Source organism: Bubalus kerabau, chromosome 1 (genome assembly GCF_029407905.1).
Source record: "Bubalus kerabau isolate K-KA32 ecotype Philippines breed swamp buffalo chromosome 1, PCC_UOA_SB_1v2, whole genome shotgun sequence".
Lineage (NCBI taxonomy): Eukaryota > Metazoa > Chordata > Mammalia > Artiodactyla > Bovidae > Bubalus > Bubalus kerabau.
In genome coordinates, this window is record NC_073624.1 from 133,299,052 (window position 1) to 133,316,942 (window position 17,891).

At 38.0% G+C, this 17,891-nt stretch overlaps 1 protein-coding gene across 1 annotated transcript in view; it reads left to right on the plus strand.

The window, feature by feature from the left end:
- Positions 1-17,891, plus strand: part of RYR2 (ryanodine receptor 2) — a 764,447-nt gene that overhangs the window by 280,264 nt on the left and 466,292 nt on the right. Inside the window, exons 10-12 of the mRNA XM_055589046.1 lie at positions 1,662-1,774; positions 10,008-10,107; positions 10,815-10,911. Coding sequence (XP_055445021.1) covers positions 1,662-1,774; positions 10,008-10,107; positions 10,815-10,911 — 310 coding nt within the window. The remainder of the gene's footprint in view (positions 1-1,661; positions 1,775-10,007; positions 10,108-10,814; positions 10,912-17,891) is intronic.

Sequence of the window (17,891 nt, forward strand, 5' to 3'; positions counted from 1 at the left end):
ATACATTTTTTCCCATATTTGTTGATATATCTCCAGTTACTAAAGCAGTGGTTGACAAAGCATGTGCTTTATCAATGTTTGGGTGAACGAATGAAAAACTTCCTACAACTCTAAAAATGTGAATTGAGTGAATGAAGATATGGAATTCTGCAAGGTGACAGTCAAGTAAGACTGGTTTGTGTAAGAAAATATTCAGCAAATGCCTCCAAAATGCTAGTAGGAGCTGACAAAGCCCTAGTAAATAAAACATACAAATGCCCTGCTATTGTAGAATTTACATTCTGGCATTTGGTAATTAGTAAAAAACAAACAAACAAACAAAAAACTAAACATAAGTGTTATGGAGAAATAATAAAGTTGGAGGCACAGAGAAAGAGAGTGATAATTATTAGATGGGACTTCCCAGGTAGCACTAGTTAGAAAAAAAAAAAACAAAAAAAAAAACACCTCCCAGTGCAGGAGACGTAAGAGGAGTGGATTTGATCCCTAGCTCAGACAGATACCCAGGAGGAGGGCTTGGCTTACCCACTCCAGTATTCTTGCCTGGAGAATCTTATGGACAGAGGAGCCTGATGGATTACAGTTGATAGGGTCTCAAAGAGTCGGACACGACTGAAGTGACTTAGCACACAAGCACAAATGCATTACTAAAACTATTCTCATTTTGCAATAGAACTTATATTTAGGTTTAAAAAGAGCCATGAACAGATTGAAGAATTGCGTGCTTACACTTATATCCTTGGTGATGGGACCGAAGAATGGAGAACGGTTATACGGTTCATGAGGCTTATGCTTGACTTGTTCTAGAAGAAATTATTTAATTTTATGTTTACTCAGATAGCTTAATAATGTGTCTTTTTAGAATGTATCCCAGACAATTCTGTAGGATTCTCTTCTATTTTACTTCTAAATTAATAGAAACGACTACATTTTAAAATAAGGCACAGGGTAGTTAGTAAAACTTAAGTGACAATATTTGTGCTCATTTTGAATCACTGTCCACCCAAATTAGAAGCTTTTTAATTATCACAATATAACTGTCACATAACAAAACCCCAAATCCTTTTGAAAATCAAGTGGTAAAAAAACTGGATATAATTGGAAGGAGCCATGTGAGCTGCTTAATGACATGTGATTGTCTAAGGAACGAAGTTGGATCAGTGTGGCTGGTGAATTTGGTCTTATGTTGGCATAAATAAATATCCTTTCAAAGCAGTTCTTAGTGGGGGAAAGAGACTCCACACTTCCCCAAATGTCACAATCACTTTCTATGAGAAGAATCTTTGCATGTCACTGTGTCTCCCTCCGTTCTTCCCTCCCTTCCTTTCTTCCTTTTAAATTTTTACTGAAGTACAGTTGATTTGCAATGTCGTGTTAGTTTCGGGTGTGCAGCACACTGAATCATTTAAGCATATATTCACTCTTTTTTAGATTCTAAAGCTAATTTGTCCTAATTCTTTTGATTTGCATGGTCTGCGAGGTGAATTTGCATTCTATTTCAAATTTCTAAAGTTTGTGTAAACAGGACAGTTTTATTTTCAGGAGACTAATTTTGACGATTTATTTCATTTCCCTCTTTTATTTTGGAGTCACTGGCCAAGAACATCAAGTTTTAAACTAAGAGGCACTTCTTTGTGTTTCACTTGTCAATCATCGTGCAGGTGAAGCTTGTTGGTGGACCATCCATCCTGCCTCTAAGCAGCGCTCAGAAGGAGAAAAAGTGCGGGTTGGAGATGACCTCATCTTAGTGAGCGTGTCCTCTGAAAGGTACCTGGTAAGTGTGGAAAGTGGAATCGTGTACTTGGGAATCAGATAAGCGACAGGTCAATAAAATGATCCCTTTAAAGCTGAGATTGCCAGTATCTAGGAAAATTGCTTAGAAACAAACCTGTATCTCTATTTGATGAGTTATAAATAACTCCATAAATAAAGGGAAAGATGTGACACGTGTGGAAGTGTGGCTTAGCAGGATTATTTACACAGACTTCCCTCATGCCCTGGATATGTATATTCATGACATTGATAGAGCCTGTTCTTGGATTGTTTTATTAATAGCATGTAAACGCAATCCAATCAGGAATTTGAAATTCCATAGATGTTATTTTGTGCCCAAAGAGAAGGCTGTATTAATGAGGCTGTGATTACCTATTTTGATATTTATGAAAGCAAATTATTATAGGAGAAACCCTTGTCATGCTAAGAAAGGAGAAATAAACAAAATGCAGTTTAATTCTCTCACTTACATTGCATTGTTCCAGAGGAAAAGGGCTGGAAATGAAAGATTAAAGAAAGAAGTTTATGTTTAATCAGAGGAGGTGTTTTTTTATTTTTGTGGTAAGGCCAATATCTATTTAATTTAACTTATTTAGTAAATTGTATTTTTAGTAAAAATAATCATATGCAGAAGTTCACAAAAGATTGCAATCAATGGAAGTGTATAAGATATCAGGGCAAAATATTTTTTATTTTAAAGTTGAGAAAGTAAACAAATATAAAATGGAGTATTATAAACTCTACATGAATATCCACATAAAAAAATCCCAGACATCATAGTGGATGATGACTGAAACAGAAATCAGAAATAGAGCATTGTTGCAATTACACTTTCTATCAGTTAGCATGAGTTTATTTCCATTTCCTTAAATCAAAATATTTGCTTGTGATTTTGAATTAAGAATGTAGTTGGTACCCCTTGGCTCTATGAGGCTCTAAATAGAGTGGGTCTTGTGGGTTAAGTAAGTTTTTGCTACCCAACACAATTAATTCCAATTTTCAAGACATTGCTAGGAGGAAGGGTGTAGTTTTACCTGCTTCTGAGGGAAGAAGTAATGAGGAAGACAGGGAAGTGGTGGAATGAGGCCTTATGTAACTGACAGGAACTATTAAATGGAGCAGCTAATAATGCAGAGCTAAAGGGAGGCCTGGAGCATCGCTCTCATTTTTTTTTAACCAGTATAGGTGGAAACAGAAACCATGCACATTTCTAGGACAATGCAAGTGTGCCAGCATGTCAAATAAACTTCTATTAAGCCCTTGCTGTGTGCCTGTGCTGTGTATGTGATGGTGATGTAGTTTGATCAGGAGGTAGACATTTCGAATTGTCATTTTACTTGGAAACCAATAGCAGTAATAAAAATAATTCATGCCTGCTTCTCAGTATATAAATTCTACATATAGCTTATTTCTATTTGTGTATAACTCTGCATGTTTTTGCTGTACGACTTGTTCTTTCCACTACAGAGCAGAGTTTGACAGGCTGGCATCAGTATGCACAGAAGGAGTAGAAAGTTCAGAATCTCACTGAGGTCAGGGCTTTTAAGTGTCCATTGTACCACTAGTTCTTGAATCACATAGTTCCATGAATTCTGGCTTCCTTATTGCAAAATGGTGACAGTTATCCCTAACACCACAGTTACCGTGATGAAGCAATGAGAGGATAAATTTGAACATTCTTGGAATTAAAGACCACTGTACAAACAGTGGTAGTAATTGTAATGCATGAGGTTCCCCTTCTGTTACCTTGGAAAATAAATGAACTTCATGACTAATTACATTTACAGAGCAAGCTACATTTTAGCCAGTTTATTTACATTCCTTTTCTCATAACCCTTTAAAAGAATATATTTTTTGGGGGGCCACACTGCCCTTCATGCAGGATCTTAGTTCCCCAATCAGGAATTAAATCTGCACTCCCTGCATAGAAGGGTGGAGTCTCAACCACTGCACTTCCAGGATTGTCCCTCTGATAACCTTTTATATTCAGAAAGAGAAAGATAAATATCGTATGCTAATGCATATATACAGAATCTAGAAAGATGGTACCAAACAATTTATTTGCAGGGCAGCAATGGAGAAACAGACATAGAAAACAGACTTACGGATTTTGGGAGAGGGGAGGAGAGGGTGAGATGTATGGAAAGAGTAACATGGAAACTTATATTACCATATGTAAAATGGATAGCCAAGTGGAATTGCTGGATGGCTCAGGAAACTCAAACAGGGGCTCTGTATCAACCTAGAGGGGTGGGATGGGGAGGGAGATGGGAGGGAGATTCAAGAGGGAGGGGATATAGGTATACCTATGGCTGATTCTTGTTGAGGTTTGATAGAAAACAATAAAATTATTTAAAGCAATTATCCTTCAATTAAAACATAGGTAAATTAAAAAAAAAAATCAACTACAGATAGTTGACCAAGCAGATTGTTAAAATTTCAATTACTTTCATTTGGTGACGAAGTCAGTAATTTTAGTGATTATCTCTGTGGACCTCACATATAATAATGGAAACCAGAGGAACAACCACATATTACACATGGTTTCTGCCCTTGAAAAAGTAGTGAAAAAACAGACCAAGCCCATGGAACTATAGGAGAATACCATTAAGACAGTAACTTAGTGTTCAAGTTTAGCTTAGAGATGCTGAGGGATGTTTGAATGAATTTAGGCATAAGCAATTATTACCTGCCATTTCCACGTGGGTGATTATAGTAAGAATATGAAGTCTTATGTTCATGGATTCAAGGACCACATGGTGCTTAGTTAGAAGGACCTGGAGCAAGTGAAAGGGTAAAAAGTGAGGCAATAAAAGACGTTGGAATAAACAGTAGTGCTGGAATAATCCACATACTGAGCCTGAATAACTGAAAATGGATTGCATATATTCTCACATACACACACTTGTTTGTTAGTACAGAGCCCGATAAGCATGAGCTTGGGCCAATCACATAACTCTTCAAACTCTCTGTTTCTTCATCTTCTGGATCCAGGTAATAGCTCCATTCACAGGGATATTAAGAGAATTGAATGCTTAATCCAGACAAGACTTTTAGCTCTATGACACATCTAAAAATTATCATTATTTACCTGGGAGATTTGTACCTATTAAGAATAGTTAAAGGAACTTTAGATATTTAACCAGAAGAAGAGAAAGAGGGGAAGTGAATAGTAAACAGACTCTGATGTAACAGTTTATTTTAAATAAAGGTCTATTGTGTGTATGTAAGCAAGAGTCATATACTGAGAAGGTTCTGATATGGTTAAAAATTAGTTGAGAAATTTGACTGAAAACAGCAGTTATAACTAACGACTGAAAATAAATTCATCTTGATTTTACACACTTTCATCAGCCTTTTTGGAGAAGGAAATGGCAACCCACTCCAGTATTCTTGCCTGGAGAATCCCATGGACAAAGGAGCCTGGTGGGCTGCAGTCCATGGCATCACAAAGAATCGGAGACGACTGAGCGACTAACACATACACTGAAAATAAACATTGCCAGTCATTGATTTTTTTTTTTTAAGTCATTGCTGTCAGTTGGCCTTTGATCTAATTTCCCTTCACTAACAGTGATTGTTAAGCTAAGGTTAAACTATCTAATTGTTTACTTGCTGCTCTAATCAAGGTTACATCTGTTGGGATGGTAAATTGAAACTGATTGAAGGACTGATTTTTCTCTCCTCTGTCTTTGGACGGAAGAGGGCGCTGTGCTGGACTCCTGGAGCCCCAGGCTTCTCCTTATCTATTTTAATATAAAAAATGATACCTTCATCCTCTTTTCAGGAATATCCAAGGCCGGGGTGTGGGGTGGGGTGTGGAATTCTTTTTCCCCATTGGAATGATTTCTTTTTTTTAAAAGAAGGCTTTAGCAAAGCAGCTTAAATTATTAGAGAACAATACAATTTAAAAGAGAGGAAACATGATCAAATAGCTATTACTGTGAATCTATTTCAAACTGCACAAAATAAAGTAAAGCATATAAAATAACTCTTACTTGTGTTAGAAAGAGATAAAACCACCCTGGTATGCACATGAATTTTCAACCCATGGATTGCATTGCTCTCATTTGAAACATTGATTTTTGAATATTCTCTGTCACCTATAGAAACAGATTTTTTTTTTTTAATGAATGAAAATATTACCAAACAATGTCTAAAAGTAAGTTGGGAAAAGCAGAACCTCACAATCGAAAGAGTGATGAAAAATGCTTAAAAGAAAGCTATTCTAAGGCTCATAAAAATTTCCTCTCTCATACCAACCTCTTTATTTCTGATAAGAAATGCTAGGTGGTCTGAGTGTATAGATTACTGAGTTGCCTCAAGTTGCATAAAAATATTGATAGCTAGAAAGACAGCAGTCACCTTTTTTCTTCCCCCCGCCTCCCCGTGGCACAGGTAATGAAAACATAGACTGTGTCTCTCATTTTTTTTCTCAGAATTAAAAAAATGAAGTCTGAAGGGTGATATATCTTGTTTATTTGTGTTCCCTGTCGCTGGAGGATCATTTTTCCAGAGTGTCATGTCACTAGGGCCCAAGTGCCTGGCCCTTCATGAGAGAGAAATAAATGAGTGAATGAAGGCCTCAGATAAAGGTTGAATTTGGATATTCTTAAAAATTTTTGTGCTTTGGACCTTTTTGAGCAGTCAGATATTCCTTGTCTCCTTAGCTTTAAAAATGCATACAATATATATATATACACTGGATTACAAAGGAAACGGAAAGTATCAAAGTGGAGACTCCTGGAAGGGGATTTATAGCATCTTCTCTAAGCCTGAGATTGTGTGCGTCTATCATACAAAGTCTTGTTACTCAAAGCTTGCTTCTTGGATTAGTGGCCTTGGTTGCCCAACCCCCTCCCCTCCCGCCCCACTGGCCCCACCTCATGAATTCAAATTTGTCTTTTTAGTAAGATTTTTAATATAGACCATTTTTAAATTCTTTATTGATTTTGTTGCAGTATTGCTTCTATTTTGTTTTGCTTTTTTGGTCATGAGACATCTGGGATCGTAGCTCCCAGACCACGAATCAAATCTGCACCCCCCTGCATTGGAAGGTGAAATTTTAACCACTGAATTGCCAAGGAAATTCCCCAAATCTTCCTTTTTTGGGCAAGCTCCTCAGATGATTCATGGTCTGTGAGAATGAGTCACTAACGTGGGAATCAAGGTGATAGAAGGGAGCAGATGACTCTCCCAAGTCCCTCCAGTGCCCTGGAGGGTGTGTACGTTTGAGAGCAGCTACATGTTTCAGCCTAAGGCCAATTGTGCTTTCAACCTTGGGCATCTGTTTTTGCTTTAAGGTAACTCATCTTAGTGTTACTTACTGAAACTGTTACTGCTTTCTGAATATTTAACATCACAGACCTGTGAATTCACAAACAGTGTGGTTCTCCTGAAGATTTCCCTTTCTTGGTGAAGTGGCAAAATTAAATAGAGGCATCCAAAAGAGTTATGCCTAGAGAATTTTCTTTGAGAAGAGTGCACATTATTTAGATAACTTTAAATGGTGTAACGTGATCTTAAGGACATTTTTTTAAAACTTTTTTCCAACAGGCTGAGATTTTCCTATTTTTATGCTTATATTTATTGTGTATCTTGGGCTTCCCTAGTAGCTCAGATGGTAAAGAACATGCCTGCAATGGAGGAGACCCTAGTTCTATCCCTGGGTTGGGAAGATCCCTTGGAGAAGGGAATGTCTACTGACTCCAGTATTCTTGCCTAGAGAATTCCATGGACAGACCATTGAGTAGCAAAAAGAGTCAGACACAACTAAGCAATTAACATTTTGACGTTCAGGCTTAGATATGATTTGTAAATTACATTGTAGTACTCCTTCCTCCATTATTTTTTCATTGCAGTGGCTCCTCATTCCCAATAAGGTCCTTGATCTGGCACCTGCCTAGTCTGTAAGCATATGTCTCATTTTGTTTCTAAGTATATGCTGTATGCCCCAAAGATGAAACTCTTTACTGTGCTTACATTCCTTTATCTCTGCCTCTTTGCATCCTATTTCCCTTATTAGAGCTTAAAGGGCCAAAAAAAAAAAAATAGCCCAGGCGACTTCCAACTATGAGGTTTCTGGAATATTAGGAATGAAAATCTCCGAACTAGGTTAGAAAAGTTTTGGTATTTTTAGTATATTTACACTTAGCACATTAACATTATGAATACAGATACCCAAATCCAATGTATGTGCAAACTTTTGGAGATAGCATCTCTAAGTATTTCAATATGAGGTTCAGGCCAAATGATCATACTGGCTCCTGAAGTGCTTCATCCCACATGGAACCCAGTCTCTCCTGTGGAAATGCCACCTATCCTCAAGGCCCAGGACAATAGACTCGGTTCTGATTAGGCAGGTCCAAGTGGTCTCATGTCTCAGTTCCTGTAGCACTGTAATTACAGTTCAGCTAATGTGTTAAAAATACCGACTCACAGTATTTTGTACATATATTTTACCTTTCGTTCTAGATTGCAAGCACCCTCAGGGTGGGGAATTTGTTCTATTAATATTTAGCACAATGCTTTATGCATAGTATATTCAGTGAACCTGGATGAATGAACAAATCTATGTATTATAATGTGACATGAACTTTCACTTGAATTCAAAAGTGAAAATACAAGCATTGATATTTTGAATCATCTTCTGATGGTTTGATAAATTCCATACAGTTTTATGGAGTTTTTTTGGTAGGTATTTTTCTATTATTTTGCTGTTATTCTGGATTTGGTCATTGAAATAAGAATGCTTATGAAATAATTTAAAATATAGTCTTTAAAGTTTATGGTACTTTGATCTGAAAAGTCTGGCTGGCTTCTGCACTTACTTCTTTATTAATAACCCTTCTGGATGTGAGGAATACAGTTGTGAGCCTGTGCCAGATAGCTTACAAGAGGGAGAAAGAAAAATACACTAAAGAATAATGTTGTATGATGAAGGATATGTAGGAAAATATGTGTTTCTTGTTTGTGGGAGCACTGTTTAGTTAAAGAATTTTAACATATTAGAGAAGAAATTGATTCAGTAAAGGCATTTCAGCTGAAAGTTTGCTTAAGAGTGATGGGTTCAGGTGACTAGGAGGGTATGGGGTGAGGGGTAAGAGCATGTTATTGCTGAATCTGATGCATTCACTCTTAATCTTACTGACTGAAAAAATTATTTTCTAGATAATTACATATATGTCAAATGTCACAAATTTCTTTGGTTTTGTTTTTAAGAGAAAGAAAATGAAGTACCTATCTGTGCTGGTGACTTAGTGTATTTAGTATAAATATTATATATATAATAAATATTTGTATACTAACAAGAGACCTTTGGGTATTAAAAGGACCTGTGACATATACCAGTGTGACTTTTCATGCTGTGGCTGCTCTTTATTTAACTAGGAGAGTCAGATTTCTGGAAAAGTTCTAGTGCAATGAAAATCTTTAAAAGCTTAAGCTGTTGTCAAAATTGAAAAATGTTGCAGGAATATTATAGGATGTTGGTGATGTTTACTGAGATGACTCTGAGAGAAAAGGTGGTTGTTCCAGCAGCAGCCAGGTAATGGTTAATGAAATAAGCAAAGCATTTGGTTGTACTCATAATTTGTTTTTCTTTACTTATCATTTCGGAGTTCATCAATTATGGCTCTTAAAGATGTAAAATATGACCATCTTTTAATACATTTGATTTTAAGCAGGAACATCTGAAATTTGAAATGAATGAATTTTGAAGGACATTTACTGTCCTGATTTTTGATACCTATTAGGAAGTATTGCCATGTAATGGCTATTATGTCAAATTGTCGATAAAGGTTCCTAAAGGACCCTGTAAAACCGAGACATATCAGTCCTATGGATTTCACCTACTTCACTGTCAAAACACTGTCATGGTGTGATATGTAAAACTTTAATTGTAGTTTTAATGATAAGTGCCCTCTGTCTGTACAGTAAGCCTTTATGACAGAGTAGTCCATTTTCACAAATTTATTTTATTACTTTAATTTGTATGTTCTCCGATTAGCGACTTGAGTAGTAATGCTTAGAAGGAAGCTGAAAATACCCAAAGTCAGATATAAACTCTTAACTTTCATTCTCCTAGTCTCTTCATGTTTCAGTGACAGGATTGAAGCAGAGGTTCTCTGTGGACATTTCCAAATCTGCAGTGTGCAGTTAGAGTGGCCAGAAGCACTTGCATGTTAAGATGCACCCAGAGCCTGTAGTGATGCCTCTTTTTGCCTCTACTGCAGCACCTGTCTTACGGTAACGGCAGCTTGCACGTGGATGCTGCTTTCCAGCAGACCCTCTGGAGCGTGGCCCCCATCAGCTCAGGAAGTGAAGCAGCCCAAGGTAAAGACTCCACTTGCATTAGGAGGCTGGTCCCTGATACAGAGTTGAGAGTCATCTTCAGAATTGTGATAATGAGCAAATAAATTAGAGCTGTTTGTGTCAAAATATTCTATAATGAAGATACATGACATTTAAGAAACTTATTTCAATTGCTACTTAAAAGTGAAGTTTATGTTAAGATGTAGCTCTCCTTATTTTTACGCTATTGTCAACTTTAGCTTATTCCTGTGTGTACTTGAAGTGCTAGCTTTCTAGGGGTTATTTTCTCCATGTTTTGGCCTTAGGGTATTGCTTGGTTAGGCTAACGTCAAGATTTCTCATCTTCCAGGATGTGTGACTTAGTGCTGGATCACAGCAATGCTTGGGCATCAGGGTTTTCTCGGGATGTATCAGTTTGTTCTGATTATTCTCACTTATATAAGTTTAAATCTGAGCCTATTCAGGCTTGTATGTTTAGTGGAGGCTTTTATGAGGCTGAGGTCACGTATAGTAGTGGGAATATCACTGACTGTGGGACTTGGAAACCCAGGGCTCAGGGGTGGAAGGCAGGTGACCCCACCCATCTCTGCGACTTCAGTCCAGTACTTACTCCTTACCAGACTTCTGTGTCTCTGTCTATGAAAATAGGAGATCAGATCAGATGATCTGTTTAGCTTTCGATATCCAATGATGACAATTCAAATGTGACTGCATTTCGATCCTTCTAGGGTATCTGATTGGTGGTGACGTCCTCAGGTTGCTTCATGGGCACATGGATGAATGCCTCACTGTCCCTTCAGGAGAACACGGTGAAGAGCAGCGGAGGTTGGTACCTGGGCCCAGCACTTTAAGCCTTGCATTTTCATGTTTTGATATAATTTTTATAAATTAAGGATATGTCTGTTCAGGCCATTCATGTAATAGAAAGTGGACCACTATGGTTTGTCTGTCCAGTGAAGTGACCCATTTGTTGATCTCCTCTGAAATTTTTTCTCATATTAGGTTTTCACTGCCTATCAGTAGAGTTGCTGAAAATTTTTGTATAATGAAAACATGGTTAGAAGCATTGAATACAAGAAACTGAGTGGGAAGAGTGGACACATTTAATTACTTAGGGCTTCATTAAATGTTCTTTTTTTTTTTTTTCTTTTGATGAATTCTCTTTCTGGAATGTTTAGTCTCAAATTCAGTTGCAAAGTCAAAGTTCTCAAAGTGCCCAGAAGTTTAGGACCTTTTTCTGTTACCTCCCATTGACTGATGTGTGTGCTAAGTTGCTTCAGTCATGTCCAGCTCTTTGCGATCTCAGACTGTAGCCCACTAGGCTGCTTTGTGCATGGTATTCTCTAGGTAAGAATACTGGAGTGGGTTGCCATGCCCTCTTCCAGGGGATCTTCCTGACCTAGGGATCGAACCTGCATCCCTTATGTCTCCTACATTGGCAGGTGGGCTCTTTACCACCTGTGCCACCTGACATAAGTAAAGCAATTAATCATTTCCCCTAACATTGTATGTGATTTTAATGCTGCTCTTGTGTTAATATTATTTGGCACTGGGCCAAGATAGAAGTAGTCTGGATCATAGGAAAAAATGTACAAGTAATAAAAAACCATAAACATATTTAGGGTGATTTGAATGTTTCATTTGCCTCACAAATTAATGAATAGATATGGTAGGATGTATAAGAGATGACTATGAGAGAAGGCATGATCTGGGTGATTTATTACATGGCTTTAAGTCTTTTGGTGGAGATTTCTAATAATATATGAATATTTAGAAAGGAAAACATTTAGAAAATTAATAGCAATCATTTAACTAGCTGTTTAACTTTGGGAAAAATCAGTCTGAGACCTGGATACTAGTCTTAACCTCTCTTGCCAGACAGAGCTAGTTATGGCGAAGTGTGAAATACAGAGCCGGGAAAAATTCCCCAAACTAAAAAGCGCTGCTTAAAGCAGGCTAGGAAGAAGATGTTGATGGTGTTCATAAGGGTTTGTACGAAAATGAGAGGGACTTCAAAAAGCTGTTGTTTTGAGGGATTAATTCCAAACAAAAATATGAACAGAAGTGTGTCCTGGAAATAGTAATTATTGTGGAGTGATGAGGGGCAGGATGGAAGGAGGATAGAAGCTAGACAGGAGGGAGGAGCTGGATCAGCTTTTGAAGGCTCCTTAGTGCCATAACCATGGGTTGGCTCTTACTCTGAGTGAGTTGGGAAGGAGTGTGTGGGGATGAGCAGGGATAACATAGTCAATATCTCTGAAAAGTGTTGCTCTGATGAACAAGAAGAACTTAGACCAAAGGTAGAGAGATTGTGGATGGGGGAAACCAATCCAATTAAATCAGAAGGCTGATATAGTCATTCTTGTTAGAGAAAAGGAGAAGCTTAGCTTGGACAGTGGCCATTAGAATAGGATGGCCTGGTCCAGAGACATTTCAGGTCAGATTGATTGACTGGTTTAAGGATGAACTCAACGTGGTCGCTAAGAGTGTATCAGATTTAAGGGTGAGCTGATGTTTCTGATTCAAAGGAAGAGAGATGTTGTTAAAGATCGTAGGAGATATACAAATATGGTATGAAGGACTGAATGAGATTTTGGACACTGGTGAGTACAAAGGGTCATGGGAAATAAAGGGTCTATGGGAAATTGGAATTTTTGAATCTTTAACTTAGACAAAGCTTGGGTTGGATATGAATCACAAGTGCGTGTAGGGTAGTTGAAGGAATGGAAGCCCTATATAGAGAGGAAGGAACTGTAATTAGAGGGGTATGTTTAGCAACTTGGGCATAGCTTTAAAAAGTATGCTAAGAGCAACCTAGATGTCCATCGACAGATGAATGGATAAAGAAGTTATGTTACATATATACAATGCAATATTAGTCAGCCATAAAAATGAATAGGGCTTCCCTGGTGGCTCAGATGATAAAGCGTCTGCCTGCAGTTCAGGAGACCTGGGTTCGATCCCTGGGTTGGGAAGATCTCCTGGAGGAGGAAATGGCAACCCACTCCAGTACTCTTGCCTGGAAAATTCCATGGATGGAGGAGCCTGGTAGGCTACAGTCCATGGGGTCACAAAGAGTCAGACACAACTGAGTGACTTCACTTTCTTTCTTTCTTTTCATAAAAAAGAATGAAATTAGGCCATTTGTGGCCTGTGGATGTGGATGAAGCTAGAGTCTGTCATAAGAATGAAGTAAGTCAGAAAGAGAAGAATGTTGTATGGGACTCTAGAAAAATGGTACTGATTAAGCAATTTGCAGGGCAGGAATAGAGATGCAGACATAGAGAACAGACTTATGGATATAACATGGGAGAAGGTGGGGAGAATTTAGAGAGTAGCATTAACATATATGTACTACAGTGCGTAAAATAGATAGATAGCGGGAAGCTGCACTCAGCCTGGTGCTCTGTGATGACCTAGAGTAGTGGAACGGGGAGGAGGGAGGGAGGCTCAAAAAGGAGGGAATATATGTATATTTATAGCTGATTCACATTGTTGTACAGCAGAAACCAACACAATATTTTAAGGCAATTATACTCCAATTAAAAAAATAAATGTTTTTGCAGTTTGAAAAACCTTGACATAGATAAACTAGAGAGGAGGCTGAGGATGGAGTCCTAGAGAAGGCTGACACTTAGAACATGGACAGGCAGAGGAGAGTTGCTAGAAAGCCAGAATGGTAGTTAAGTGGAGAACCAGGTAAGTTATGGAGTCCAAAGGAGGATTGTTGGTGTAGATGTGTTCAATACTATAATATAATCATAGAGACTTAGGAGCAAAGAGACACTGTGCCATAGTCTTTGGAGTCTTAATTTCTGATTTGTTAAATCAAGCACTTAAGCCAAGTGATTTTTTGAGCCCTTCTACTGTTTGTACAATTACTGTAGAGACTGCTGCTGCTGCTAAGTCGCTTCAGTTGTGTCCGACTCTGTGCGACCCCATAGACGGCAGCCCACCAGGCTCCCCCGTCCCTGGGATTCTCCAGGCAAGAATGCTGGAGTGGGTTGCCATTTCCTTCTCCAGTGCATGAAAGTGAAAAGTGAAAGTGAAGTCGCTCCGTCGTGTCCGACTCTTAGCAACCCCATGGACCGCAGCCTACCAGGCTCCTCCGCCCATGGGATTTTCCAGGCAAGAGTACTGGAGTGGGGTGCCATTGCCTTCTTCACTGTAGAGATTAGGGATGTAGAATTAGACAGACCTAGGCATGGGCCTCTCCTCTGCCCCTTACTAGTTGTGTGACTCATGAAGATGATTAAACTTCTTTAAACATGATTTTTCTCCTCTATAAAATGCAGTTTAAATACTAGCTGCTACTTCATGGGATGGTTGTGAAGGTTCAATAAGAAAATGCACATAAAATCTTGATGCATATTAAGAGATCGACAAATGTATTATTGCTTTTGTTGTTACTGTTATCACTGTTATTTAGAAGAACAGCATTTAGTCAGATATAGAAGCATTTGAGGGACCCTGGGTAAGCCAATGAAAGAATGGTAGAGCGTAGACTTTAGAGAAAGAGAAGCTAAACTATATCAAAGAAAATCCTCTACTGTTTTGAACAGGATGTGGTAGGTATGTGGTGGAGAAGGACCCCTCTTTCTTGATCAGCTTTAGAACCCAGGAATGGATGAGTGTAGTTTTTGTTTTAATTCTCATTTTCAAATGAGAATATTCAGCATTAGATATATCCCAGATTTCCTGGACTAAGCTCACTGGCAGTGACTTCAGTTTTCCACCTCTCCTGGATATTAGAGATTTTTTTTTCATTTTTTATTGCATTGCACAGTTATGTCAAACCCATGCCCCCTGCAGTGAAAGCAGAGTCCTAACTCCTGGACCACCAGGAATTCCAGAGAATCTGTATGTTAAAGAGGGGTTTTATTAAACCTGAAACTTATAGAGAAGATTTCCTGCTAACACATTTTTTGGGGGGAGGGAGTCCTTTATTTTGTTTGATTCTTATTTTATATTGGGATATAGTTGATTTACAATGTCGTGTTAGTTTTCAGGTATGGACCAAAGTGATTCAGTTGTACACATATATGTATCTATTCTTCTTCAGATTCTTTTCCCATGTAGGTTATTGCAGAGTGTTGAGTAGAGTTCCCTATGCTATACAGTAGGTCCTTGTTGATTATTTTATATCACATGTGTGTGTTAATCTCAACCTTCTAATTTGTCCATCCCCCTTCCACCTTTTCCCTTTGGTAAACATAAGTTTATTTTGTGAGTCTGTTTCTGTTTTGTAAAGAACTTCAATTGTATCATTTTTTTTTAGATTCCATATATAAGGGATATCGTATTAAATTTGTCTTTGTCTGACTTAGCTCAGTTAGAATGATAATGTCTGCTGCTAATTCTTTAGATTGTTGGTTATTAATCATTTCTGAGAAAACTTGAGGCAGTGTCAAAGACATTTTGATGTTGTTCTGGGTCCAATTTTCCATTGCATCCTTATTGAAGACTACTCCCTCATGCTGGAATTATTCTTTTTTAAATTTCTTATTTAAGTATAGTTGATGTACATGTTGTGCCAATCTTTCTGTAAGAATGTGACTCGGTTATATACATATAACTTTTTGTATACATATATACATATTCTTTTCTATATTCTTTTCCATTATATTTTATAATAGGATATTCAATATAGTTTCCTGTGGTGTATACAGTAGGACCTTGTTGTTTATCCATTCTAAATGTCCTTGCAGTATTATTCTTGATTTAAAGTTGATTATTTCTGTGTCAAATTAATCTCAACATACATTCAGATCAACATATTGCTCTCTTTAGGTAGTGATGTCAGTAGGAACACATTTCTATTGCCCCTTGTACAGCGTGTTTACATGGGTAAAATTAAATGAAAATGGATATCAAGTCATGAATTGAGGGAGAAAATAAGTCAGAAATAGGCAGCAGGATCATGAGGGATCTTGCTTAAGAAGGAGGGTTACCTGTATCTTGATTATACAGCGAAATTGAGCAATTACTTGCAAATAATAATAAAAGTGGTCCTTAAATTTTATGTTTACAGAGCACTGTTTCTTTCACACCTCTGTTTAGAAATGTCTTTCTCTCCCTCTATCCTTACCGTACGTCAATTTCAATGTCTTACAGAATGAGGGGGCAGCACAGGAAAGCACAGCCGGGAGGCAACTTTTCTTTAACTGGTAGGACTCTCTATGAGAAACACATAATGACAACCTAAAAAATATATTTTGATTCATTTTTTTAAAAGAAGTAAAAACTGACTTTTGGACAGCAATATGAGAGTTGGAGAAGATCCAGGGAAATATGTAGACCTTTCTTTTAACTCATAACTCTTATAGCCAGGCTATACACAATTATATGTATGAAATTATATGTATGAAAGTGAAAGTGAAAGTGAAGTTGCTCAGTTGTGTCCGACTCTTTGCGACCCTGTGGACTGTAGCCCACCAGGCTCCTCCACCCATGGGATTTTCCAAGCAAGAATACTGGAGTGGGCTACCATTTCCTTCTCCATGGGATCTTCCCAACCCAGGGATCGAACCCAGGTCTCCCACATTGCAGGCAGACACTTTAACCTCTGAGCCACCAGGGAAGCCCATCAATTATATGTATACATAGTATGAAAAGGCAAAAAGATATGACACTGAAAGATGAACTCCCCAAGTTGGTAGGTGCCCAATATGCTACTGGAGAAGAGTGGAGAAATAACTCCAGAAAGAATGAAGAGACAAAGCCAAAACAAAAACAACACCCAGTTGTGGATGTGACTGGTGATGGAAGTAAAGTCTGATGCTGTGAAGAGCAATATTGCATAGGAACCTGGAATGTTAGGTCCATGAATCAAGGTAAATGGGAAGTGGTCAAACAAGAGATGGCAAGAGTAAACATCAACATTTTAGGAATCACTGAACTAAAATGGACCGGAATGGGCAAATTTAATTAACATGACCATTATATCTACTACTGTGTTCAAGAATCCCTTAGAAGAAATGGAGTAGCCCTCATAGTCAACAAAAGAGTCTGAAATGCAGTACTTGGGTGCAATTTCAAAAATGACGGAATGATCTCTCTTCGTTTCCAAGGCAAACCATTCAATATCACAGTAGTCCAAGTCCATCCTGAAACCAGTGATGCTGAAGAAGCTGAAATTGAATGGTTCTATGAAGACTTACAGGACCTTCTAGAACTAACACCAAAAAAAGATGTCCTTTTCATCACAGGGGACTGGAATGAAAAAGGAGGAAGTCAAGAGGTACCTGGAGTAACAGGCAAATTTGGTCTTGGAGTACAAAATGAAGCAGGGCAAAGGCTAACAGAGTTTTGCCAAGAGAACTCACTGGTCATAGCAAATACCCTCTTCCAACAGCACAAGAGAAGACTCTACACATGGATATCACCAGATGGTCAATTCCAAAATCAGATTGGTTATATTCTTTGCAGCCAAAGATGGAGAAGTTTTATACAGTCAGCAAAAACAAAACTGGGAACTGACTGTGGCTCAAATCATGAACTCCTTATTGCCAAACTCAGAATTAAATTGAAGAAAGTAGGGAAAACCACTAGACCATTCAGGTATGACCTAAATCAAATCCCTTATGAACATACAGTAGAAGTGACAAGTAGATTCAAGGGATTAGATCTGACGGACAGAGTAACTGAAGAACTATGGATGGAAGTTCGTGACATTGTATAGAAGGCAGTGATCAAGACCATCCCCAAGAAAAATGCAAAAAAGACAAAATGGTTGTCTGAGGAGGACTTACAAATAGCTGAGGAAAGAAGAGACACTAAAGGCAACAGAGAAAAGGAAAGGTATA